This window comes from Centruroides vittatus, unplaced genomic scaffold (genome assembly GCF_030686945.1).
Source record: "Centruroides vittatus isolate TY-2023 unplaced genomic scaffold, ASM3068694v2 contig_134, whole genome shotgun sequence".
NCBI classification, from domain to species: Eukaryota; Metazoa; Arthropoda; class Arachnida; order Scorpiones; family Buthidae; genus Centruroides; species Centruroides vittatus.
The window spans coordinates 1,546,608-1,574,396 of record NW_027120852.1 but is presented as its reverse complement, the minus strand read 5'-3'; the positions used below and the strand labels follow the sequence as shown (position 1 = coordinate 1,574,396).

General features: G+C 31.3%; 2 protein-coding genes across 3 annotated transcripts in view; one reads left to right on the top strand and one right to left on the bottom strand.

Annotated features, from left to right (window-relative positions):
- LOC136990728 (serine incorporator 5-like) overlaps nucleotides 1-27,789 on the bottom strand; it is a 217,367-nt gene that overhangs the window by 137,771 nt on the left and 51,807 nt on the right. The window lies entirely within an intron of this gene.
- LOC136990714 (tetratricopeptide repeat protein 37) overlaps nucleotides 1-27,789 on the top strand; it is a 122,108-nt gene that overhangs the window by 49,771 nt on the left and 44,548 nt on the right. For both annotated transcript variants that reach the window (XM_067289128.1, XM_067289129.1), the window contains exons 11-16: nucleotides 3,465-3,592; nucleotides 3,661-3,750; nucleotides 9,122-9,222; nucleotides 12,391-12,499; nucleotides 17,268-17,347; nucleotides 17,429-17,528. In XM_067289128.1, coding sequence (XP_067145229.1) covers nucleotides 3,465-3,592; nucleotides 3,661-3,750; nucleotides 9,122-9,222; nucleotides 12,391-12,499; nucleotides 17,268-17,347; nucleotides 17,429-17,528 — 608 coding nt within the window. The remainder of the gene's footprint in view (nucleotides 1-3,464; nucleotides 3,593-3,660; nucleotides 3,751-9,121; nucleotides 9,223-12,390; nucleotides 12,500-17,267; nucleotides 17,348-17,428; nucleotides 17,529-27,789) is intronic.

The following is a 27,789-nucleotide window of genomic DNA, read 5'->3' as shown; positions in this document are numbered from 1 at the left end:
AATTTTAAAAAGTTTGTATCTGTCAATTTTCTTCAACAATCTTCTTTTGAAAATATGTGAATCTCTGTTATAAACAATTCTGTATACTCAAATCTTGCACCAATTAATAACAGATTCAATGCATCTTAGTTTTTCTCATTGATGTTCCAGTTTGACTAAAGAACAAAACATATAAAATAGAGTACAGGTATCCCTTGATTAATGCAGTTAATTAATCCCTCAATTTTACCGTATATATCAAAATCATGTTAATCAAAATACGGTATCTATGTTAAGTAAAGACAGCTGGTAAAGCTGCATAAATTAAAACTTCTGCCATGTATATAAAAGATTGCTGCAATTAATTTCACACATTAATCAAATCCCGCATTGAGCAAAGGATATCTGTAGTCCTGATGGAAAACGCTCTATCTGAGAATTTTTGTTAGGTAATATTAAGAAAATTAGAAAGATCTATCACAAATGTATTTTATTACTTATTACAATCATGAATTTTTGTATTTTTTATTACTCCATATAAAACATTTTTCTGTTTACTTTTGTGTATTTTGGGGTTAAAATATTTCCTTATATAGTACAGTTGAACTTGGTTAATTCAAAGTTCAAGGGGAATGAAAAATAATTCAAAGTATGCAAAATTTGAATTAATCAATTTCATTGATAATTATTAAGTAATACAGAAATAGTGTATTTATTTTGTTGTCACATTTTCTTGTTAAGATAAACACTGAGCAAAATCCCAAAGGGAAACCTGTCTAGACTGCAAAAAGTGAAAAGTGATTTGAATTTTGAGCAATTAATCATTTACAAGCAAGAGATAAAAATCGTCAGTAAAAACAAAACACTTCAGAGATTGTTTTTAACCACTGTTGCATATTTATTACAAATATGAAAGATTTGTTAAAAAGAAAACCATGTTGGAAGAGAAAAATGTTTAAAAGGTGTGAATTACAAGAATATCATGTTAATTTTGACATGTACTCTGTTGTGTCATGATTTCATAATCATCTTAAAAACCACTAGAAACATTGACAACAAAGGGCTCTGATTAGTGGCAAAATTATTTTGCTAGTTGAAAAGTTTGACAGTTTTTAACTTCTGAGAGATTTGCAAAATGATGATATTGACCAGAAATAACATTATGTATGATGTGTTATTCACTCTGTTTTTCCTTTTTGCCAGCTATTTGCTCCCAGTTTGAATTATTTCTATTGATGTTTAGTCATTCTATGATTGTAAAGAAAACACAACCATAGTATTGTATTTTATTTGAAAAAGTTTGTAACTTTCATTTGTTTCTTTTTGCTTGTTTTTACACAATATACAAAATCTTCAAGTTCACCCAGAGAATGGAAGTTGTTATCCATAACATTAGTTTGAGCTTCTACAAACCATTGTATTTTTCTAGCATGTCCACGGCTTTTGCAGCATTGGTATAAGGATGGATTTTGCATCAATAGGTTCATTTTCATCTTCTTCATCAGAAGATTCCGTAACTTTGTTCCTCATCTCTTCAACAATTTCTGTATGTGTAAGTTGTCCGCAAACAGTAACACTTATGACTCCTGTATAAATGTTGTCAACATTTATATAGGAGTCATAAGTGATGTCAGCTGCTACATTAACCCACTGTTCTGGAACTGGCATCACTACCGGTTCTTCTCTAATGATTTCAGAATCACGATTATGGCTAAAGCCTGCTTTATTAAAACAATTCATGATTGTTTATGGCATGATTTGTTTTCAAGCTTTGCTTATCATTTGAGCCGCATCAAGATCAATTTTCATTTGTTTATTGGAATCTATGTTTTCCGAGATATTCCAAATCACTTGTTGATGTTACAAATGCTTTTTAATAACACCTTGATTCATTGGTTGCACAAAGGAAGTCATATTAGGTGGAAAATATACAACTTTAATACACTTTGGCTGATGAATCTTATGGCGGGCAGTGCAATTATTGATAAACATTAAAACTCTCCTATTATCAATAGCATTGTAAAATTTTTTATCCGGTGCTAAAGATATTTCTGAAACAATTCACTAGTCATCCAAGCCTTTTTGTTGGATTCATACTGTACAGGTAAACTTTTTACTAATTAAAAACACCTTAGTTTTGCAGATTTTCTGATCATTAACATTGATAATTTTTTAGAGCCATCCTTGTTTGTTTCTACTAAAATCGTTATTCTTTTTGCTGTTTTTGCCAATACTGCATCAATCACCTTTAAAGAGGAATGTTTTGTCTGGCATACACTTGAAAAAAGATCTGTTTTATCTACATCAAAAATATTTTTTGTGATTGTTGAAACCCCTTTTAAACACATTCATCAATTTCAGGATACTTGGCTCTTCTTGTACGTTTTCTGCTTGCATCATCATGTTTATTTCAACAGTCTATGATTTTAGTTTTATCCTTTAGAAAAGTCAATAAAATAAACTGTGATATTGCCAAATTCTTTGGCAATATCACATTTTTAGAGCCATCCTTGTTTGAAGATGATGTTGAAGATACTTCAACTTTTCTCTGCAAAGTTAATTGTTGTGTGATCCATGCTTTGACATGATACAATACAGTAAAGAAATGCAATTAAACTACAGTAAACTATCACTATTCCAAAATATTGTACAATAAAGGAACAGAACAGTAGGCCTACAGTATGTACTGTACTACACTTAACGATTAGAGGTGAATCACCAGCACCTGAAACCTAGCACATGACATAGTGTGGTGGGAATTTCAAATGTTCAAGAAATGTTAAATGCATTAAATGTTTAACAACAACAGGACATCTACTCCTTTTTATCCATTGTACTATATATAGCTTTTCAGTAAACCACAAATTAAGACACAAAAGGAGAAAGGACAACTGCAGGGTAGGCAAGAATTTCAAGAAAACAGATATTCTGCAATGGTAAAACTTTAGTAATTTTCAAAATATAAGACTAATTCCACTTCAAATTATCCAAATTAAAGAGATAATTTTAACATTGCATGTAATAGGATACTCAAGGAGAATTTTTAAAATTCAACTTAATCAAGATAGACTGATAGACTGTAAACTAAAATTGCAAATTTAATAAGTTTTGACGAGAGCTGATTGAAACAGTAAACTGTATGGTGTAACCGTAAAGGACTTTATATACGTGAATTGATGGGAGAAAAGAGTTTCAATAAATTTCATCACAAGAGAATGATTAATAGGTTCTCAATGACAACATAATTAATTATTATTAAATTAATGAATTAACTGGTATATTTACTATAGAAAATCCATCTTTAATTTTCCATTATTTATTTTATGTGAACAAGTACTTTCAATTCTTGATTGAATGTAATTTTTAATAATAATTTATCTACTAAATCATTAGTATTTGAAATAATTAGTATTTTGTAGTTAATTTATTATTCTATTATTATAGTATCATATTTCATAAATGAGTAAAAATTTTTGTTAATAAAGGGTTGAAATTGGAACTATCATCTAAATCTTCAGTTGCAGTGAACATTAGAAACATGTTGCATTTGTACTTAGCAGAAGCTCTAGCTGGACAGCATATTTGGAAACAAGCTCTTCAGTTTTTAGATAAGGTAATAATTTAATTGGCTAATTTTTGTGATGTGAAAAAAGTATTTATTTGAAATTATTGTGTAATAAGGCAATGGCGAAATTAGGAAGGACCCAAAAATGCCTCGAATCATTATGCAAGATCTGTTTAAAAATGAATGAAATTGATAAAGCTAAAGAGGTGAGAATATAAAAACTGTTATTTAGTTTTTTTTGTAATAATTTTTTAGTCTACTAGGAGATGTTCATAAGAAATGCTACAATTTTGAGTCAAAGTAAAAGAAATTTGAAAGTGCTAATGTTTTCGATACTTTTTAAATTCCTACTATTAGTTCACACTCTCCCTATATATGAGGGTAGTCCTAGAAGTACCCGACCTAACAAAGAAGACACAAAAAATTTGGAATGACATATCTTTATTTTTCAACATAGTCTCCTTTTAGCTCGATACACTTTTCCCAGAGATGTTCAATAGCTTCGATACCCTGTTTATAGTGAGAACTGTCGAGCTTCTCAAAATTGCCATCAACTGCAGACTCCTCCTCATCATTGTTGGCAAATCTTTTACCACTGAGGTATTTTTTCAAGTTTGGAAAGAGAAAATAATCCAAGGGGGCTAAATCTGGCGAATAGGGTGCGTGAGGGAGCAATTCGAACCTTAACTCATTGATTTTGGCCATTGCAATAATGGATGTGTGAACTGGTGCGTTGTCTCGATGAAACAACACTTTCTTTTTTGCCAAATGTGGCCGTTTTTTCTTGATTTCATCACTCAAGCACTGCAATAAGTTTGCATAATACTCGCCGTTGATTGTTTTTCCTTTTTGAAGATAATCAATGGAAATTATCCCGTGCAAATCCCAAAAAACTGGCGCCATGACCTTACCAGCAGATGGAACAGTCTTTGCCTTTTTTGGAGCTGATTCTCCCCTTTCAGTCCATTGTTTTGACTGTTCTTTCGTCTCAGGTGTGAAGTGATGGACCCATGTTTCATCTATGGTTATGAATCAACGCAAAAACTCGGCTTTGTTGTTGCGAAACATCGCCAAACACTCGATTGAAACATCCTCACAACGCTGTTTTTGTTCAATTGTGAGCAAACACGGCACCCATCTTGTGCACAGCTTTCTCGTGTCCAAATTTTCAGTCAAAATGCGATGTAAAGCACTTTTTGAAATGCCTACCATGTCTGCTAGCTCTCGCACTTTGAGTCGACAATCATCCAATACCATTTTGTGGATTTTTTTTCACCATTTCTGGTGTGGTCATCTCACTTGGTCAACCACTGCGATGTTCGTCTTGGCAGCTCGTACGGCATCATTTAAACTCTGCCACCGAATATTTTATTGTTGTAAATGAGGGAGCAGACTTCCCCAGAGTAGAATCTAGCTCAGCTTTAATATTGGTTGGACTGAAACCTTTCAAATGAAAGTATTGTATCACAACGATGACCAATTTTTTCCATGTTTACAAATTCACTGAGATTGTTCACTATTATTGATGGCTGGTCAAACAAATACTAAACAATGTAGCGTCTTCAAACTTCAAACTTAAGCTTTATAAGGTTGATACTTTCAACAACAGTAATTTTTTCAGACAACTACCGCCATCCATATGTCAGGTCGGGTACTTCTGGGACAACCCTCGTATATGTTACCGGCAAAACCCGATTTTACACCAAACTAGTTTGGCGTAAGCATGTCAGGCCAAACTAGTTTAGAATTATTATTCAAGTATATTAATGGTTGAATATATTAATATGGTGTGTCATTATGGTAATTTATTAGAATAGGTTAGGTTAGGTTAGAATCCATGCCCTGTCTTCTGATTGCTGGAATCGGAGACGAGCCGCCACCTTCGATATCTAGGGTAACATTAACCCCATTTTTTATAATTAAGTAGACTATGTTTGAATAAATATTGTTTATCTAATTGATTGCCTTTTAATTTTATTTTAACCATTAATATACTTGAATAATAATTCTAAACTAGTTTCGCCTGACACACTTACGCCAAACTAGTTTGGCGTAAAATCAGGTTTTGCCGGTAACATATATATATATATATATATATACATATATCTTGTTCAAATTTTCAATCGTTAATAAAATACTTTTTATTCATCCACTCAAGTTCAAATACATTTTTTAAAACTTGTAGTGGATGACACTTGATGTTAATACAGTTTTTTCAAATATTAATTCATTAATTAAATTTAATTATTGGTTAATATTACCTGTGGTATCGAAGATGGCAACGGGGAATTTTTTCCCTAGATACTAGACGGCAACGGGAAATTTTTTTCCCTACGTTCGAGATGGCCGCGTTTCCGGTAATCTCGAATCAGATTCTCGAGTGATAATCTCAAACCAGATTATCAAGTGATAATCTGGAAGCAGATTAACAATGGATAATAATCTCGAAGTAGAATACCGAGTAATCTAAACGTTAAGGGGCGTACCCGTACTATCTGTCGCATTATGTAAATTAATAAATTTCTACATTGCCATCTTCGATACCACGGGTAACATTAACCTAATTATTAATACTTTAAATAGAGTTTTAGCAGTTTGTAATGAAAATTGAAATAAACAGGCAGTAGCTCAATCCGTAAAATGCAAGGATTTCTGTATTTTTCACGTGAAGGTGAAGAATGAGAGTTCAATTCTTGCGAAAATCGATAAATTTTTGAAAATTTTTGCTCTAAGTAGACCTTTTATCCAAATGATTTTTGAGAGTGAGTTAGCAGTTGTGGCTTAGTAGTTAGAATGAAGGATTTTTCTCAAAAAATAAAATTGAAGAAATTTTATGCTTTGGGTTCAATTCCGATTTTTCTTTCTATTTTGCCACTTAATATTGTGATTCTGTCATATGTATATACATATTTATATTAATTGTAATTATTTAATAAAAAGTAACTAAAATAAAATTTTTTTGTTGACCTAAGTAGGAATTAACTTTAAAAAATTTTTTTTGTATTACTTGTTTTTACTGAATTGGCATTACTAGAAAAATTAATTCGTTAAACTAATGCTGAAGTTTGCGAGAAGCTAGAAAATATCTTTTTCATTAAACAATTTAATAAAAACAAATTTAAAACCTGATACATTACAATACGTCGACGACAACTGCCGTACGACATCGGGCTAAATAACGGCAATTTGGCAATTTAATAAAAAATATTTTCTAGCTTGAAAACTTCTTGAAAACTTGAGTGTTTAACTAATCAGTTTACTCATGTGGAACTGTCACATCTCCAGACTCATTGACATTACTAAATTGAAACTATTAAATATGTTAAAATAATTTAATTTCTAATAGAAGTTTTATGATTGGATTAGATTTAATACAAATAATAATATGAAATACAATTGTTTCATCATATTTTGTGTATGTACAGTACTGTATATTAGTTGTGTATATATATATGTATAAGTGTGTGTGTGTGTGTGTGTGTGTGTGTGTGGTGTGGTACAGTATGATGCTAGATCCAGGGGTCGGCAACCTTTTGAGTCGGAAGAGTCAAAAATTATAATTTACAAAATTTCAAAGTTTTTAAAGAGCCACAAAATTTTTTCTTGCCAACAATAAATAGTACTCGCATAAATAAAGTTTTTTGATTAAAAAAAAACTATCTATTTATTCATATATAAGTAGTGTTTTTCACAACAAATTAGATAATATATATATGGCATTATTAAATAATTACTTATTATTTAAGTAAAAAATTAAAACAATTAAACATTTACTTAAGTATGCTGGGGTGTAACCCAAAACCTGGTGTTCTGTGTTTTTTTTTCTTCTGCTTTTTTTAATTTGTCATTAAAGGTCTTTATTATTAATTAAACATTTACTTACAACACTAACTTGTACTTGAATAACAAACAGTTGAGCAAACAAATTCAATGGGAGCGTTGGCTTTGCATGGTTTTAGAAAGTTTCGATAAATTTGGCTCACTTTAAACAACTTAAAACTTGTTGTTTTAAGTTTCAGACACGATTCTAAATTTTCATTTGTTAGTTGGCTTCTTACTTTACTTTTAATTATATTCATGCAAGAGAACGCTTGCTTGCACGAATATGTCGATCCGAAGATAGTCAGCACTCCAAATGCCAACTTCTTCACCTCACTGTAGCAATCTGGAAGACTATTCCATGTGTCGAATATAAGTGCCTCAAGTCGCGGCATTTCTTTTAAAGCTGTCCACTTTTGTTGCGTTACGTACATACATTTCTGGATCTCCAACTCTTCCAACTTGCTTTTCAACTCTGTAAATTTTCCACTCCACAAAGCTTTACTTTTTAAATCGATCAATTGCATTTCTAGAGATCCAGTATCAATTCCAAATGGCTCAATGTGGATTTCGTTACTATTTGTGTTAAGAGGATTTACTATGAATGCTAGAGTGGTTTTGTTGGTTTTGAATTGCTCAAATCTGTCAGCAAATTCATCTTTAATTTTTTTTTATAACTGTGCTGAAGTAATTCGTGTCAACAGTTGCACTGGTTTTATCGCGATATTGCTTTAGAAATTGAAAATGAAGTAATTTACCGCTCTGAATATCTTCTGCAAAAAGAATTAATTTTTCTTCAAAACAAACCAATTCTTCTACCAAAACATAGGCTGGGTTTCCCTTTCCTTGCAGTTTTAGATTCAGCTCATTTAATTTCGCTGTGATATCCACCATAAAGTAAAATTTTTGCAACCATTTGTTGTTCTCTAATTCAGGGTGATTAATGCCTTTTTCATTTAGGAATGTATTTATTTCATTCAAGCACAAAGCGAAATGTTTCAACACCTTACCTTTCGAAAGCCATCGCACTATATTGTGAAGAAAGAGATCGTATAAATAATATTTCCGTATGGAACTAAAGAGCCGCAGCTTCACATCCAAAGAGCCGCAGGTTGCCGACCCCTGTGCTAGATGAAAGCAATAGCTGGCTGATTACTACGGAGGTAGCCATGGATGCTTAAGTTGTTCCCAGTCAGTAATGTTAATGACCTGTATGGTTATATTTAAAGTAATAGTTCTGGAAGGAAAGATCACTCAGAGGTACTGGTATTATAAATGGCAATGCATTTGTATGTTAAGTGGGAGTTGCAGGTTCAAGTCCCATTTCAGGCCAATTCTTTTCTTTTGGAAAATTGTAAAAAGTAATAAAATGAGTCAAACTTTGCAAATGCTGCCCCATTATACATTAAACTATTAATGGAATAAAATCCTATATGGTTGTGCCTTTCCAGCCTCACATGTTTTTGTTTTTATGACATAATATCTAAAGTCCTTCAAGAAGAGGTTATTAGGAAAAATGCCACCCAAGGTTATTGCCTAGCTATCTTTTATCACCATTCAGTCCTGGTCAATGGCTCCAGTACTGTGGCATTGGGGACAGAACTAGACTATTGTGTTGACATCTGCCACGTCGTTATTGTTGTTGTATATTTTAGATACGAGTAAATCGGCTTTACTTTTGTACCGTGTTTTTTGAATAACCCTGTATTGTAATAAAAGTTTTTTATTTTTTTGATATTTATAAGAAATCTTTTATAGTTATGTGCAGAATTAAGAACAAATGGAGAATGTACGCAGACTCTTCAATTAGAAGCAGCCATTCACATTTTTGAAAATGATTATAAAGAAGCTGAACATAAGTAAATTCATGTTAATACTTTGTTTATTAAGCAGTTTAATTTTATCAGTATCAAATTTTATAATATTTTCTAGTTGTGTAATTCAAATTCTATTATTTATTATATATGAACTAATTATGTGATGATTTATAGGTATTGTATAAGTAGTTATTAATTATTCGTAAAACATGAGGTTTTTTTAGAAAAAAGCTTAGTGTTTTATAATGAAAATAAATAAATAATATATAGTGTGTGCACCACAGTCAAATTTTTAATACTATTGATAACTGCACTATTAATAACCTCAGTACAACTACCTTTGCTGTGGTCAAATTTTTTATTTTGTATAGCATGTACAGTACATTTTACAAGCTTGCACAAAGTAATTTATAAGTGTTTAGTGTAGTTCCCAATACACACAAATACAGTCTGTAGGTGAGACAAGATGCAATAGACAGCACTAAACAGCATTTCTGTTGGTATAACTGAAACATGATGCTGGTTAGTCTTTCAGCATGGTCAGTGAAATTTGGTCATCTCAGTAATTCTCTAATGTCATGTAATCCCATAACAAAAAATCACAAAGTTGTAAGGTTTAGTGATACAGAGATACAGAATGTCTGATTGTGTGAATAGAGTTTAGGAAAATTAAAGCAATTCTGGAATAACTACGGTAGAAAAAATAATAATAAGGCAATAGTCGAAAAAATGTTGCAATAAAATGGCTTCTTGGCTAAGCCATTTATTGCAACATTTTTGTAGACATTAATTAGGAAAATTTGATGAAATGCAGGGAAACTGCATTTTAAAAGTGAAATTGGAAAATTATTTACTTTGTTTTTGATCAGTTCAATTATTTGTTATATTACTGTCTACTTACATCATTGTGTGTTTTACAGTAGGGACAAGTTGGTCTCACTTACCAAACCACAGTTTTGATTTTTACATAAAACCAAAACAGAGCTTTAAAAGGAAACAAAAAGAAAATCTGTTTTTATTTCAAAACTCTTTTTAAATATAAATGCAGAAAACCTACTGGTGTTCCAATTACGACTCTCAAATAGTAAACCAGAGTTTGTCTTATAACCAAGTCTGTTTTAATCGAGAGACAAAGTTCAGTTGGCAAAAGAAATTTTTATTTGCTATGTATTTCTGGAATAATCCTGAAATGTATGGTAGGTTTTCTGCATTTATATTACATTAAAAAGTATCCCAGTGTATAAAAACGTATAAATATAATATTTATAATATATTAAGCCTGCTGTAGTGAATTAGTTTCTCAATTGTTGTATAAAATTTTTTTTGATACTAATGGTTAAAATTTTATATCAGTTTGAATTAAAATGAAATATTCACTTTTTCACCTGTAGGAAAAATTTGCAAATTAATAAACTGCATTTAAAGGTTTTTCCTGAATTGACCCAATTGAATAGCTAAATAGAAGTTATATCATAATTTTATAAACTTTATTTTTCATATTTTTTCTATAGATTTACTATACAGGGTTTTTCAAAAGTAACATATGAAATGTTGCTTTATTAGTAAAGTGTACATAAGGAAGGAAATCAGGATATCCTAACTATGAGATTTAAGATGTCGATTGCAAAGCAGTAATGCCATCAGCAGACATCTGACTTTAAAGCCAGATGATCTTATATGCATGTAATGTTAAATGTTTATGCAGAACATCATGTATTGTCCATTGTGGAACATGCAGTTTTTGAGATGCTTGGCCAAACCAATCTTGTTAGGCTTCACTAAAACATGGTTTCAATGTTGGTGACTGTTGCACATGAGCTACAAGGTCTATCTGACAACAACTGTTTCTGTCCACTACTAATCTCTAAAAAGATTTTCATCCAACTTTTGATTGAGTTTATATATGGTGGATCTTTTTTGTATATGGTTCATTACTTTTGCCTCACAGTTTTCAGTGATTTTGACTCTGACACTTAAATAACATGTGACCGGAGGGTCGGCACCAGACTGGTGAAGCCTACGTCGGGACTGACACCACTGTGTCTTTTAAGGCAGACACAGAAACCTTGTTTGCTGCAGTTTTGGTTTTGGGCAAGCGGTCGCGTATGTAGACACTAAGGTCCAGGACGGTGACGGCCTGAAAGACAATGCGGCAGAAAGAAGTGCACACTACTACTAAATGATAAAGAAATAATGTCCGTTTATTCCTGTAAACTATTTACACGTATGGTTACAGTAACATTCCATTGAACTTTTATATAGTGGCAAAATAGAAAAGCTCTAGTAGCATAACATACTGGATAATATGGATACAATGTAACATAATCTATTGGATTATACTAGCAGATATGGAGTTAGCACATTCTTAGCTGAGAGAGAGCTTACATTATTACGCGTGATGCTAAATACCTTGATTGTCCTTGATCAAAGTCTTGAGGTTGCAAAACGTCCTGATGACAGGGTGGAGCGGTTTCTTGATTAGGTAGAATTAGGCTCCTTGATGGTATAGTTCACTATCAAAATCATTAGTAAGGCATCTACGGTGGTCGAAGGGAAAGAGTGAAACGGCGGTCGAAAGGATTGGCGACGGAGCACTCACACCAAAAGGAGGAGGTCGGCAAACTCTCGTCGTCGGTTTTAACGTTCGTCTTTTATTTTGGGGTCCTCCCCCTTGATTTCGACGTCCTTTTTGGGTAATGTTAAGTTTTTTGACCAATAGGTGAATTTTGGATGAAAGTTCCTGGTGACATATACATTCGGAAGATGTGTCACCTTCAGTTAAGTGTTGGGAAAATTTTTCTTTATATAATATGAGAAATTTAAGTGTTATTCTTAATTAATTTTATATTCTGTTGTGATTAAATAAAATTTCCATCTCATCTGGGCTCTCACAAACACTTGCCATTTTGTTTTCAAATGCTTCTACCTGCAGCAAAAATAGTGCTCTGTTTTTGAAATGCAAGGAAAAAACTTAAAAAATTTTGCTGACAATTACTGAAAATTGTGTGTTAATCTGTTTTCCTTAAATATATAATACTTTTCATAAACCATTGCTTCTTTTCAGAAACCCTGTAGAATCTGATCATTATCCATAAATGAACTAAATTACACAATTATTACACTACAAAATTAGAACTATTGGTTGCTTATTATCTATATAATTTATTATTTATAAGTTTTGTTGTAAGATTATTAATGTAGTATTCTTAGATTGCAGAAAGCGATTGGTTTAAAATATGAAGGTTCCACACTCTATTTATTGGGACTTTTACACTGGAATACATCAAGAACTAAAGAATCTTTTGACTATTTTATGAAGGTGATATAATAGAAAGAGAAAATTATATAATTTAACATTTAATATCAATATTTAAAAAAGTAAAATTATTTTTGAAAAATATTATATAGATAGATTATTTTTATAAGCTGAGATATTTAAATAGTACAGTGTTTTAACTATAGTGGATTTTAAATATTTTTATATATAAATTAATATTTTTAAAATATAAACTATAATTAAGTTTAGCAAGTCATATTTATGATATGAAAGATTTTAATATCTTGTTAACTATCTTGTTAATACCTTGTTGTATATACTAGTTAAAATATTTATTATATGATTTTGAAAATATAATGTACAAACCATTTTTTTATTGTGTGGGTGGAATGTATCCTACTTGACGGGTGCCTAATGGTATGCCGGACCAAGTCAAGGCATAGCTACAGGGAAAATTATTTTGTTTATGTGCTATTTGTGTATGTATTAATTTTTTGGAATTTCTTGACCATATAACACACATTTAATACGGCGGCCTTCTTTAATGTGATGTACGTGCTGTTGTCAAGCCTAATGTTTCTAGACTTTCGTATAGTGTGTGTGGTATGACATCTGTGCAAGAAAATTGTGCCATTCTAAAAGAAACACACTGATATTTTATACTTTTTATTTTAATAAAAAAAACACATTTTTACAATAATTTTATTTTTCAAGCTTTTCTTTGAGCAAAATTATTAATTATGTTGTCGAAATTTGCTTCACAAAACATTTCGGATTCTAAAATGAATAAAAAATAACTATATTTCTAAAAATTTTAAAAAGTTAAAATATAGAATACAGTGTCCGAGTTAAAATACTCGACCGGCACCAAAAAAAGAGGTAATAAATTGCGACTCGAAACAGTTAACTGTAAAAAGATATTTATTTTACCTTTTTCTCTTTTTCTTATCCGTATGCATTTCGCCTCGTTTCTTTGACCTCGTCGGTAAATAACAATGCTCATTTTACATTGGTGCGTTTATACCGTACAAACTTATCCCAGCATGCATCTAACGATATTCCACTATTTAAATTTATATTTTTTTTCTTTATACAATATTTTTATGTTATTTTTATTAATTTTACAATCTATTAATTTATTACAATGTTGGAACCAAGGATATTCTTTATACTTTAATAGTATTGCCACTTCATGTTTTTTTAGGCTTTTCTCCAGCTTCCGTTTTGTTTTGCCCATGTAGCATTTTGATTGAGAACATGTAAATGAGAGTTTACGTATTACTACTGCTACATCCCGCTGCTGATTTTTTTCTTTATTATAAATAAAATTTAATGAATTTGATAATCTGTTTTTTGAGATGTGATGATAAATGTAGAAATATCATTAAATTTACTTTCATATTTTTCATAGTAACTATTTATATAAGGAAAGAGGACATACCTTTTACATATTAAAAGGAACACCTTTATTATGGAATTAAAGAAAATTTTAACAAGAATTACACTCATAGAAGATATAAAAAGAGAAGAAAAACAAGTATTTAAAAAGTACATGTTAAATGGATATCCTGAGGAGACTCTTAGGCTAAGTACACATTAGGCGTTGGGTGTTGCTTTAAACGCACGTTAGCAGCGTACACATCATGCATTTAGCTTGGCGTTTGACAACCGTTTAGTGGGGTGTGCACACTGGCTCGGTTTGGAAATGGACGTGGAAGTGATTGCTTGTGCGTGGCTCCTCTCTCGTTGCTATAGAAGATGACGGCAGAGGCAAAGAGAATTTTGGGTGCACCCAATAATATGAGATAGACTGATGCATGGAATGTTTGTGACATTGCATCCAAAACTAAGACAACATGAACCCAGTTTTTTAATTATTTTAGAATGTCTATAAAATCATTTGACGACTTACTCCATATTATAAAAGTGGATATTACTGGTGAATCAACAATTTTAAGAGACTCAATTTCTCCAGAAGAAAAACTCGTTATAACATTAAAGCAAGTACATTTATTTATTCGAATAACTCTGTTTTCTGAATCTTGGCTGGAAGGTGATGGTGACCATGATAACAAGGGTGGCGGTGACATTGTAGACCACTGCTGTGAAGACGTTGATGGTGTTGGGGATATAGCTGTGGTATATCCAGAATAAGTTGGTGCAGAATATGCATATTGGTATTGATTTGTTTGTAGTGACAATGACTGATGATAGTTCTGTGCTCTTTGAATGACATTGAGCAATTCAATTTTAGTCGTAAGGCGTCGATTCTCGGATACTTTTTTTAATTCACTGTACAATGATAAACAGAATAATTTATCATCGTCTTCTTTTGTTAGATGGCCTGTTTCATTTTGTTCTCTCGCGTTCAAACTTTTTGTAAAATGTCAACGATTTGTTGTTCCACAACATTTCTTTTTTGTTTTTTCCTCGACCCCTTGTTTTGGTGTTTAGGAAGTGGCATCAAATCTTCATTATCTGCACCAGTATTTGTTGTTTCAGAAGGTTGGTTTCCATAATTGCTCTCTGTATCATTCTGTAGAACTCTCAAGAAATTGTAGTTTTCTGTAATACACATATGGCATATGTTTGGAAGATCCAGATCCAGACAGAAGCTTTTTTTGCTTTTTACACTCCTTCATGTAATTGTCCCGAATGCTTTTCCACTTTTTCATTAGTGTAGTCCCTGAAAATAAAAAATAATAATTTTAATTTTTACAAAACTTGCAACATTTTTACAGGTACTTAGATTTGCATTATGGATATCGTCTTGGAAAATTGACTATTATAAAGATAGTTGAACACGTTTGTAAAGTGCTATGGGACATATTAAAATCCATATCCATGCCTGAAATGACAACAGAGAAAAGGAAAGAAGTTGAAGAAAGTTTTAAGAAGTATGCCAACTTTTCAAATTGTATCAGCGCAATTGATGGAAAACATATTGAGATAATGCAACTAAAACATACAGGCTCACTTTATTTCAATTACAAGAACTGTTTTTCTTCTGTCTTACTAGCAGTTTGTGATGCAAATTATTGTTTTGTATACGTTGATATTGGATCTTATGGCAAAAGCAGTGATTCTGCTATTTTTTAACATTCACATTTCTGTAAAAAAGATGGTGGATAATAAGTTAAATATTCCTAAACTGAAACCCATTTCAAATGTCGATAAAACACCATTACCTGACGTGTTCGTAGGTGATGAAGCCTTTGGAATTATGTCAAATGTAATGCACCCATAAGGTGGTAAACAACTTATACACCCAAACAAAATATTCAATTACAGATTATTGAGAGCAAGGCCGCTATATCAAATGCATTTTCAGACTACTGAGTAACAAATGGCAAATATTTCACAGACCTATTGATGTAAATATCGAGTTCGCGGAAAATATTATGAAAACTTGCACCGTATTACACAATTATGTTCGAGTACACGATGGTTATAGATATGAAGACAAACTTTATGCTTTGCCATTACAATCTATAAATTTAGAAAATATACCACGAGGCAGCTTGTGTGCTAGAACTACAAGAGAAAAATTCGCCAACTATTTTGTAAACGAGGGAAAACTACATCGGCAAGACAACATGATTTAAGTATTAAATACGGCATAATTATTGTAAACATTTTAATAAATAATAAAATTACTCACCTAACAGTTTTTTTTTCTCCAAATTATCTTCAGAATTACAAAAAAAAATTCCACCATTTCTTCCCAGTTTTGTTTCTTCAGTATCCTATTTTTGTAATTGGAACTCTCCATGTCCCAAATGGCTGGTCTCTTTTGGATTTCATCAATAAATAGATCAGTATCGAAATGATCGTTCTCCATTTTGGCCAACATTCCGAAAACACGCAATCGAATGTACAGCAAAATGGCGGCGCACGTATGTCAAAACGCACGGCCGACGCTGGCGAAATGCGCGTTCTAACCAAAATCTATCAACATGCGTTTGATGCGCGCTTGGCCAGAAGTGCACGTTTGAGTGTGTATACCTATGCGGAACTCTTGGTTCTTTAAAACGCGCGCTTCAAAACGCCTAATGTGTACACAGCCTTAGTAAGTGGTATGACAATTTCATAAGTATCATATATATTGTAAAGAATGAGAAAATAACTAAATGGTATGACCTCTTTCCTTATATAAATAGTTTTTATGAAAAAATATAAAAGTAAATTTAATGATCTTTCTACATTTATAATTGCATCTCAAAAAACAGGTTATCAAATTCATTAAATTTTACTTATAATAAAGAAAAAATTAGCAGCTGGATGTAGCAATAGTAATATGTAAACTCTCATTTACATGTTCTCAATCAAAATGCTACATGGGCAAAACAAAACGGAAGCTGGAGAAAAGACTAAAAGAACAAATTTCACCCACTTCTAATTAAAATGGAAGACCAAAACTTTGAGGACATACCTAAGTCCAATGACAATGCATTTTAATGATGTTTTAGCACCCTTACCATTCTTCCCATCCCAAAATTTGATAAACACTGCATAGTTGTTTAGCAAATGTCTGTGTAAATGCCCTGTAGTGATGTACAGTACATGGTGGTGATGAGGTAACTCCACCATTCTTTATCCCTAATTTCATAAAACATCACCAATAAAAGCATTTTTTTAAAGTTTTTAAAATATATTAAAATTATTCCCTTTAAAAATAATAACTTTAAAATTTGGTTTTTTAAAAGAATAAGGTGTTTATAAAGAATAGCTATAGATACCTCAACCTATATATAATTTTATAAAATATATATTAGTTTCAAATAATAAAAATTACGTGCTTTTCATTTAGGCTGCTAAAGAAGATCCATACTATTCGAAAAATTTTTTATATTTAGGACATTATTATCTGAAAAATAATCATGATTTTATGTAAGTTGAGAAATTAGAATGCTTTTATTTTAAAATTGACTTGGCATGTTTAAAATTTTTTATTTTATTTTACTTTTTAAGAAAAGCATTAAAATGTTACAAGAAAGCATTTGAATTGGATATTTATGACGAAGAAGCTGGAATAGCTTTAAGTGATATTTTAAAGGAAATGAAAGAAGATGTAAGTTTAATGAAACTTTTTTCTCCTGTATCTTTAATATAAATTACCAATAAATTTATATCTAAAACTCATCAGATATCTATATACACTCTGTTGCAAAAAATTTGACATGCTTCTAAAAATAGAGCAAAAGCCACATTTGAAACTCAGTGGGCAAATGCCATTTTGTCTAGATAGCAAATGATCAAAATTTCTTTGTCTATGAATGCACCAGAAGTTCTCCAGAGTGCATTCTGGAGTTCATATAAGGAATATCATCTGCACTGATTGCAGATTTGATGCAGACTTTTGAAAAATGTGAAAATGCAATCAACAGCAGGAACAGGAAAGTGTTCCTGCTGTTGATTGCATTTTCACATTTTTCAAAAGTTTTAAAGAAATGGTGATGATAACTTGAAATTGGCAATGGAAGTGGCAAAAGTATGTGCTGCCATGAAAAAAATAGCTGTTGCACATGGATTTTTTTTTTCAAAATTTTATCAGAGCAGTGGGGAAAGGGGCCACCAAAAATGGGATTTGCCCAATATGTTTGATTTTTGTATTGTGATTCATTCATGTGGATGCTTGTGATACTTACAGGTATATACTAATACTGTCTGAGTTTTCAGATAATTAAGTTCCCGGAAATAGTTGGCTATCTGTAATGTAATATGAAAAAATTAAACTAGCAAAATTATTTTAAAAAACAATAAGCAATTATTTATTGTGACAATGTCACAATGTTCTTAATTTTTTTAGTAGTGTCTTGTCCCCGTACATCGTACTTTTCGTATTGACCATGGTCGTGCCGGTCATCTATCTAACTCCGTTTGGGAGAAATTTTTGAATTAAATGATGTGACTTCTGGTATGAACCAGAAGTTTGTATATAGTTAATCTAAGCTAAGTTAATCTGCACCTAAGCTTTCCATATCTGGTCTCAACTTTCATTTATCTAACTTTGTTTTTACAATTAAGGAAGGACAGACAGATGACAGTGGGAATTTATAGGTTAAAATTTTTTCAAATTGCAGCCCAATTAGTAAACATTTTCTAGAAGTTAATTTTTTAAGCTGTTTTTAACTGATTGTTCTTGCAAATTATCATTGTCAATGTTTGAAAGATCAGTTTTGAAAACTAAAGTTTTTAATTAGTTAACTGTTAATTTAAGAAAATTCTACAGTTTTAAAAAGTTATGTATTAAAAGTTTAAAATGAGACATTTTTATTATAAAATAATTTATCCTGTTGTTAATTTGCAACTGTAAAGCTATTTGAATTTGAAAAGGAGGAAAACAGTTTTTACAACACTTATTAATGAGTAATAAATAATCTGTTACTAAAGCATAAATTTATTAAATTTGACTCTTAATAAATATTCTGAACTTATTCAAATACTAATAAATAGGAAAAAATTAATTGAAATTATTAAAATAAAAATTGAAAAATGACAAATGGTATCATTTAAATTCAAATTACTTATAATTTTTTGCATGTTAATTTTATTTTTAGAGTAGTTCATTAATACCTGCCTTAAATTGAAGGAGTAAAATGTAATTGTAAGGAGTTTGGAAAAAGTTAAAATATTTTGGAAAAATTTTATCAATGTTAGATGATTAATTTCAGACTATTACAAATTATTCTCTCAAATTCTTATTATTACTTAACTAACACACTGTTTTTAAAATCTCAAAATGCAAAAATCTCAAATCTCAAATGACATCAAAGCCAACATATTTTAAAGGAATTAAACAAAATATACAAAAGAATAAAATTTGAATTAGAAACAGAACAGTAAAATAAGTTACATTTTTTGGACATCACAATTCATAGAAAAGAAACTCAGTTTAAAGTTAACAAATTTAAAAAATCATGCAACGTGTGGAAAACTATTCATAGTACATCATATATGCCCAGTCTCAATCTAGAAAAATGCATACCTTATGGACCTCAAGAAAATTTGGACTAGAACAACATCACAGGAAGATACATTAATTGGAATCGACATGCTTCAAAAGAAATATTTACTTAATGGATACCCGAGGAGACAACTACAAGAATGGTTCAAAACATACCTCAACAATAGATTTAAAGTGAGATATAAAGATAACAATATAGAATATAAGTACTTTCCTTACATAAAGAATCTCTTTGAAACATATAATAAATATCTAAAGTAATTTAATATTAAATTAGCCCTGGCACTTAAAAATGAAGTAATAGATTTAGTCAATAAAATCAGTCACAAAAAAGAAAGAACAGATAAATCAACTCTACGGGGTGGTGCCGTATATAGTGACAGTTGGCAACCAGTGGTTTGTAGACTGTCGATGGTCTGTGAGAAAATTTGGGTGGTCCGTGGAGAAATTTGGACATTGATCAACTGAAGGTTACGCAAAGTATTACAAAAGAAATGTGAAATGCTTAGTTGCTTTTTTTCACTCATTGGGGGTTTTTTATTTGAATCTAAAACCAAATACAAATTGACTGTTATCAATAAATAATTAACAATAAACAATGCTGTAAGTGCAATTGTCAGCCTTTGTGGAAAAGTGCTAAGAATTCATAAACTTATTTCAAACAAGCAGTAACAAGCTTTAGGCTTGCATTAATTTGTTATAATTAAACAAGCAAGTTTCCTATTAATATAGTAAAATTGAACTTTTATGATCATTATTATGCAGAGTTTGTGTTGTTTAAAAAAATCCATAATAGTGGTCCACGGAATTCAAAACTGTGAGTTTGGTGGTGAGTGAGGTCAGAAAGATTGCAGACTGCTAGTATATAGGATACTGTGCATATGTAACCCACCTAAAGTCTATATAGGAGAAACAAAAAGAAAATTAAACATAAGAGTCGAGGAACATCTGGCTGTCGTCCATTTACGGTATGCAGGTTTATCTTGGTACCAACATGTGAATGAATATATTTGTAAACCAGACTTACATAACATACTATAGCATCAAATGCTACATCTGTATCTCCTTTACCAGCTACTTCAGCCTCTGTTGTAAAAGCACCCCCTATGCTTCCCATCATCCACTCTTCCTGGTACTACTGTCATTCAGAGAACACATGCTCCTCCACACCAAATAGCAGTTGCAGCTCGTCCAACTGGTCCAATTCCAGGAATAATACCTCCTCAACCCATAATGCCTCCTCCTCAAACTTTAATGATGCTTCTTGCTCCTGCTGCTCCACCACATATTCAACCTCCACCTGTAATATCTATGCCACAACCACCTCTTGGTGCAGGAATGGGTCCTGCTCTACCATTTGGACAACATATGGGTGGTATGCCTTGCTCCACCACCTCCACAGCATGAGTCCACTGGTCCATCGTTGCTGGGCACCATGGCAGCAGGAATGGCTGCAGAAGAAGAACCCCCAACTAAGCGTCAGAAGACTGAGGAGAATCCCATTACTGAAGAAGACTTCTTGAAAGAAAACAAGAGTCCAGTGACATTCTGTGTGCAATTGCCAACGTTAGCAGAAAAAGCAGACTGGAAATTAAATGGTCAAATCATAACTCTAACTTTGCCACTTACAGATATGGTATCTGTTATTAAAGCATAAAATACATGAAGAAACTGGCATGCCTCCAGGAAAACAGAAGTTGATATAGAGGGTATGTTTATAAAAGATTGTAATACTTTGGCATACTATAATCTCTTGCCATCAACCACTGTCACGGTGCAAGTGAAAGAAAGAGGTGGAAGGAAAAAATAAAAACAGATTTAGATGATCAGAAATTTTAATAAAAAGTGACACTTTTTTATGATGATAAAACGTAATAAAAATTTTATTTACCAACACGAATTTTCTCAAAACAGATTTTCAAGTTTGTATTTCATAAATATTAGAGTGAAACAGGATTACATGTAATAAATTTTTTATTCTAGATAACAGGTTTACGTATTTTGGGGCAAGTTTTATATTATTTTTCCTCATATCTATGTCGATTTCTTCATAAAGGTTCCTAATGTATGGGAAGCTGGTATATTTTGGTTTCGATTCGGTTTTTTTATCTTTTATTTTTGTTTGGTTATTAGTAATTTTATTTTCCCATTTATGAATCAGTCTGGTTGGGTACCCGTCTAGGGCAAACTTTTTCTTCAATTCGATGATGTGTTTGGGTTTATTAGTTTCTTTACTAGTTCTATTCTGTATTTTTCGGTATTCCATGTTAAAGATGTTTTGTTTTATATACAATGGTATATTTGAAGTATATTTTATTGTGGTGTTGATTGAACATGGTTTTTTAAAAGGTTCAAAATCTAATTCGTTTTCGTTTCTTGTTATCATGACGTCTAAGTATCGTATACTATTATCGGCCACATTTTCTTCCTCTATTTTAAATTGGATATCCTTATCTATATTGTTTATTATATGTTTTATCATGTCAGATACGTAGATGATGTCCTAATTATATATAATGATGCAGAAGTAAAGCCTAACATGATAAAACATATAATAAACAATATAGATAAGGATATCCAATTTAAAATAGAGGAAGAAAATGTGGCCGATAATAGTATACGATACTTAGACGTCATGATAACAAGAAACGAAAACGAATTAGATTTTGAACCTTTTAAAAAACCATGTTCAATCAACACCACAATAAAATATACTTCAAATATACCATTGTATATAAAACAAAACATCTTTAACATGGAATACCGAAAAATACAGAATAGAACTAGTAAAGAAACTAATAAACCCAAACACATCATCGAATTGAAGAAAAAGTTTGCCCTAGACGGGTACCCAACCAGACTGATTCATAAATGGGAAAATAAAATTACTAATAACCAAACAAAAATAAAAGATAAAAAAACCGAATCGAAACCAAAATATACCAGCTTCCCATACATTAGGAACCTTTATGAAGAAATCGACATAGATATGAGGAAAAATAATATAAAACTTGCCCCAAAATACGTAAACCTGTTATCTAGACTTAAAGCGAAACAAAGAAAAAAGAAACAGACGATAAAAAAAGAAGATATGAAAAACATAGTTTACAAGATACCATGCACTTGCAAAAATACCAACTTCTATATAGGAGAAACAAAAATATATGCTTGACAGATCTAAGGAATAGAATGTCAGTTATGCATTTACATAACCAATGAGAGAAGGCATAAGTATGTTTTTATTTTTTAGTTAATATTTATATTTTGCCTAGCCAAATAAATTCCAAACTATAATGTGTTTGAAGTAGTATAATTATATAATAGAATAGAATATTACAATACAGTAAAGGCTAACTCAGCCTAATGCATTTTATCAGTCTGTCAGGATAAACTCTCTGAATTTGCATAATCCACAAATGATGTTTATGGTCCAACGGTACAATTTCTGTTACATAAAATTGAAATTGCTATTTAATGGATGCATGATATTAATTGGAAATCTTAAAAAAATTTTATGGAATTGAATTCTTCAGTTACATAAATTTGTTTAATTTCTAAAGTTCTACATAAAGAAGGAAATCAATTTAAAATAGATTTAAAGAGCACATTGAAATTTGGAAATGCATAAATAATAATAATTTAAACAAAGGAATGTAAATAGAACCATGTTGGTATAATGTCATACATAGTAAGCACGAGGTAGATCAGTAAACCAGTGATAGCCTGTCACTTGCCTTGACACCATTACACTAAAATGGCGTTGACAGCAAAGTCTCCTCAATAGACACGATATAAGTGTTTCATAATTTTTTTGTAATGTGTAAAATAGTCATAAGCATCATAGCTTAACTCTGTAATAACCCAAATTGTATTTGTTTTTTTTTTTTAAATGTTTTGTATAATTTTCTTTTAGATATTATACTGAAGAGGAATCACTGAATATAGAAATTCGAAATGCATTTACATCTAACATATGAATGAATAATATTTCAAACAATTGCATTGTTAATTTAGTAACTGTGATTCTAGACAATTAAAATTTGGCATAGAAATATTACACCAAAACGTCTTTTGACTTACAAATCACAAAAGAAATAAGAGAATCATAGAGAAGTCTTTTACAAATGCATTTAAATTTATAAAAATCAAGAAAGAATAGATTTTTGATGATTACAGCAGTCTAAAGAAAAATGATTTAAGTGTAATGTTAAGGCAGGAAAATGAGGAATATAAACATGTAGATTCTGTAGAGTTAAAAGAAGGAACTTGTAAAAGAAAAAATTTAGAAGGGAGGAGACCATTAAAAACATTTAAAAGAATATATTCTATCAAAATAATCAATACACAAAAAAACCAGGAAAACCAAGCACATACAAGCAACCTCGGGAGAATCAGTAAAGGGGAGGTTTGCAAGTTTATTTAAAAAGAAATAAATTTTAGCCAACTCTGAATGAAATTTATACAAAGTGGAAGCAGGGGCTGATCCCCATATGGGTAAAGCATAATCTGTTAAGGTTTGAATATTAGTAAAAATTAAAACCCAAAGTGTACTTTTGCTTGAAATTACTCTGAAATTTCTTTGCAACATGTCCCTACGGATTGAGATGTTTTTTAAGTTAATAGTTCAATATGATATTTAAAAGAAAGTCTTGAATCAAACAACAACAACAAGGTCCCGAACAGTATCAGCTACATGTAAAATGTAGTTATCAATATAGAAACTTGTATGAAAATTAGCTCTAACCAGACTATAAATCATGATTTTGGTTTTACTAGTAAATAATTTGTAAATTAAATTAAGTGCATTAATATCACTTTGCAATAAGTTGTGGCAAGTATTAGCAACTTTTATGTCATCAGCATAAGCATTTACAAAGGAAAAGGAGATTCAAGAAAAGGACTTATTAATTAATGTAGACTATAAACAATAAATTACTAAGTACAGATCCCTGAGATATACTGATCAGTGGGGGTAAAAAGTGTAAAATAAAAATCAGAAATTTTTATTTGACATGAGCAATGTAGAAAAAACCATTAATCCAGATTAAAATTTTATTATCAATTTCAAATTCTGAAGATAATTTATCCAATAGGATATGTGGAACAACAGCCTTTGCAATGTCAATGTATATTACATAAGTTGGAAGTTTTAGCTCAAAGTTCAATAAAATGAAGTGCTGAGTTTCAAGGAGGTTACTTTTCATGGAATGGTGGTCTAAAGCTGAATGTTGGACAGGACATAAATGGGTAATAATTGGAAAACACATAATTTTGTACAAACAGGTTTCAAACAATTTTAACATTGTCAGAGCTAATGTAATCAGTCGATGGGAATTCATTTCTATTTTTGGAACAACAGAAATCACAGAGCAGGCCCATTGGACGGGAATATATCCAGAGTCCGAAATCTGGGGAAACAGATGAAGAAATAAAGAGGCTATCACACGAGCGAGTATTTTATAAAAAATAGATGGAAATCAATCAGGACTATAAGTGGAAGTAACAAGAGAATCTATGACTTTTGTAAGTGCAGAAAAGGTAAATAAATTTTTAGAAGTAGTATATCCCGAATTGCATGCACCAATATTCTCCACTTGTAATGTTTTATACTGAGTTTCTGGAGTAAGTTAAAGTAACATGACTTAATATTACTATAAACACTGAAAATGTGATCATTTCTATAAAATTGTGATGTTTCATCTTTGATTTAGAGAGTCTAAGGATGTTATGCCAAAATGTTTTAGGGTCACAGACAAAATCAGAAACAATTCTTTGAAAATAATTCAAATATTGAGTTTTACATTTACTCTGATAACTCTTAATAGCTATGTGATATAAATACAATGATTCTGGGGATGCTGTCTCTTTTCCGTCGCCACCACAAAGTCCTAGTATGATTACGTAATCTTTTCAAAACTTTTTTGACTAGCTGTATTAATACATTTATATGGTAGGTATTTCTCCAATAAAGATATTGTGTAATTTCTGTTTGATATTGTAGGAAGAGCAAAGAATAAAAACCAGTTACAAGAGCTAAGATAAACAGAAAGCTGATGTCACTTGACTGCAGACCAGATAGGAATATTAATAAAACTACTTTGATGTATATAAGAATCACAATCTCTATGAACAATTATTTGAATAGCTTGATAATGCAAAGAAAAACCTGGAGTCAGATTAATTGTAATTAAAAAATGAAAAGAATGGAAGGAAAAACCAAATCCAAAAAGGAATTATTATGAGTGGGGAAATTTACTGAATTATTTATAACCAAAAAAGTAAAAGATATTATTTAGGAAGTAGTTTTCTGCTCCATCTGAACAGGAATATGAAGGAAACAAGGAATGCCGTAAAATATTGGTAAGATTAAAATCATTGCAAAGGAAAAACTCATAATCCTGTATGGGCTGAAACAAAAAAAGAAACTGCTCAAGGAAAGCAAAAATAACATAATGCTTAGGATGGGGACATAAACTATTATGATGTAACACTGAAGTTGGTCAATTCTAATGAATAAAATAGAGTTCAATATTCAAAATTTCTATGTATGTGCGATTGTAAAATGCAGCCATAATTCCTCCACCACATTGAGTAGTTTGGGACATCGAGGTAGAATTGAACCCCAAAGTTTCAATAATGTACAAAATATCTTGTGAGTATGGTATCTCCCATGTTTCAATGAATATGTAAAGATCAAAAATGAGCACAAGTTAGTAGAGTCTTAAATAAATTTAGAACCTTCTGGAATAAAAGAACTGACCCAGGGCGTTCTTTTATTCCAGGTCTTCTTTTTTATAGACCTCACGTTTTAAAAAAAAATCCAAAACCTTTTTATTCTCAAATACAGGTTTAAATTAAAAATAAAACTTAAAATATATTAATAAAAACAATCTCAAGTTTACAAAATTTAAGTATACAAATCTGTAAATCTGCAATTTACAGAAATATCAAAAATGCATCAAAAGATACATTGTAAAAGGCACAAGAAGGAGACAGAGCCAAACTCCACAAAACTCCAAGAAGGTTAATTGACAACTAACTAAGTAAAAGACAAAATAAATGTAAAAAATAGTAACTAATCTGAAAATCAGTAATGCAAATAAATAAATCAGATTTAGAAAATAATCAAAAATTGTCAAAGGGAAGTTGGAATTAGGCTCTGTTCCCTCTTTACTTCAACAAGGCTCGAAGCAGTTACAGCACTTTTAACAGTTTGGAAGGGCAGGTCGACTGACGACGAGGGGTGTGCCACCGATGATAACGTTAGTCCACAGATGATGGACGCTATACCGGCGCATGAGAGAGCTAAACAAAGATAACAAAAGATCTATGGTAGCAATAAAATTCAAATTGGCAATAATATCTTGGTGCAAAAGAAACCTGAAAATGGACAACGCAAATAAATAAATTGGATTTAGAAAATAGTCAAAAGTTGTCAAAAGAAAGTTGGAATCAGGCTTTATCTCTTTTGTACTTTTCTTTATTCTTCAGTACTTTTTTTATTATTTTAAATGTATTGCACCTTATTAAAATTATGTATAATATAAAATCATTACCATAGAAATACCAATTGTGTGCAGTGGCAATTGATATCTTCAGTCAGAAAATAAATTCAGTTTAGCTAAAGGATTGGCAAAAATTAAGAAAATTTCTAGGGAACACTGTGTAGTCTGTAAAGATGCCTCAACAACACCTCCACTGGCAGTACATGCAACTAAGTGAATTTGAGAGAGGTGGTGTCAAAGGCTTAAGAAAAGCCAGGTTATGCAGATATGTCAGCTGTCATCTTGGTTGAAGCACTGTGGCAATAAGATAACGATGGCAACAATGGGTCTCGGAGTGCACACAACCAGCACAAAGGGTCTGGATGTTCCAGAGTGATAAGTGCTGGATGGGTTGTGCAATCAGGAGAGCAGCAATTACAACACCAATGGCATTCCTGTTCTTTGACCAAAGGCAAATAGTTTCTTCTATGCAGCTAAGAGGTGCCATTTGGCAATGCTTGGAAGAGATATGACTACATTCCTCCCATCTCCTAAGATGTCTACCACTCCTTTTAATGCAGGTAGCTAATGTCTGGAGTGATGGCGTTGCCAGGAATCTCGGACGGTGTCCAACTGGAATCATAAAGTGTTTAATGATTACTCTTGCTTTTCTCTAGGTGCAGACAATCATCTTATCTGTTTATAGAGGCAGTGGTGTGTTCCAACTGCAGTAGTCGAGTGCATCATACCTGGTATTAGTCTGGGCAGTCGTCTCTTATGACCTCCCCTAGTAATGCTAGACATGTTGACATCACACCTTCCAGGGCTATTTACCAGCATGATAATCCCAGACCTCAAACAACAAGAATATCTAAACAATG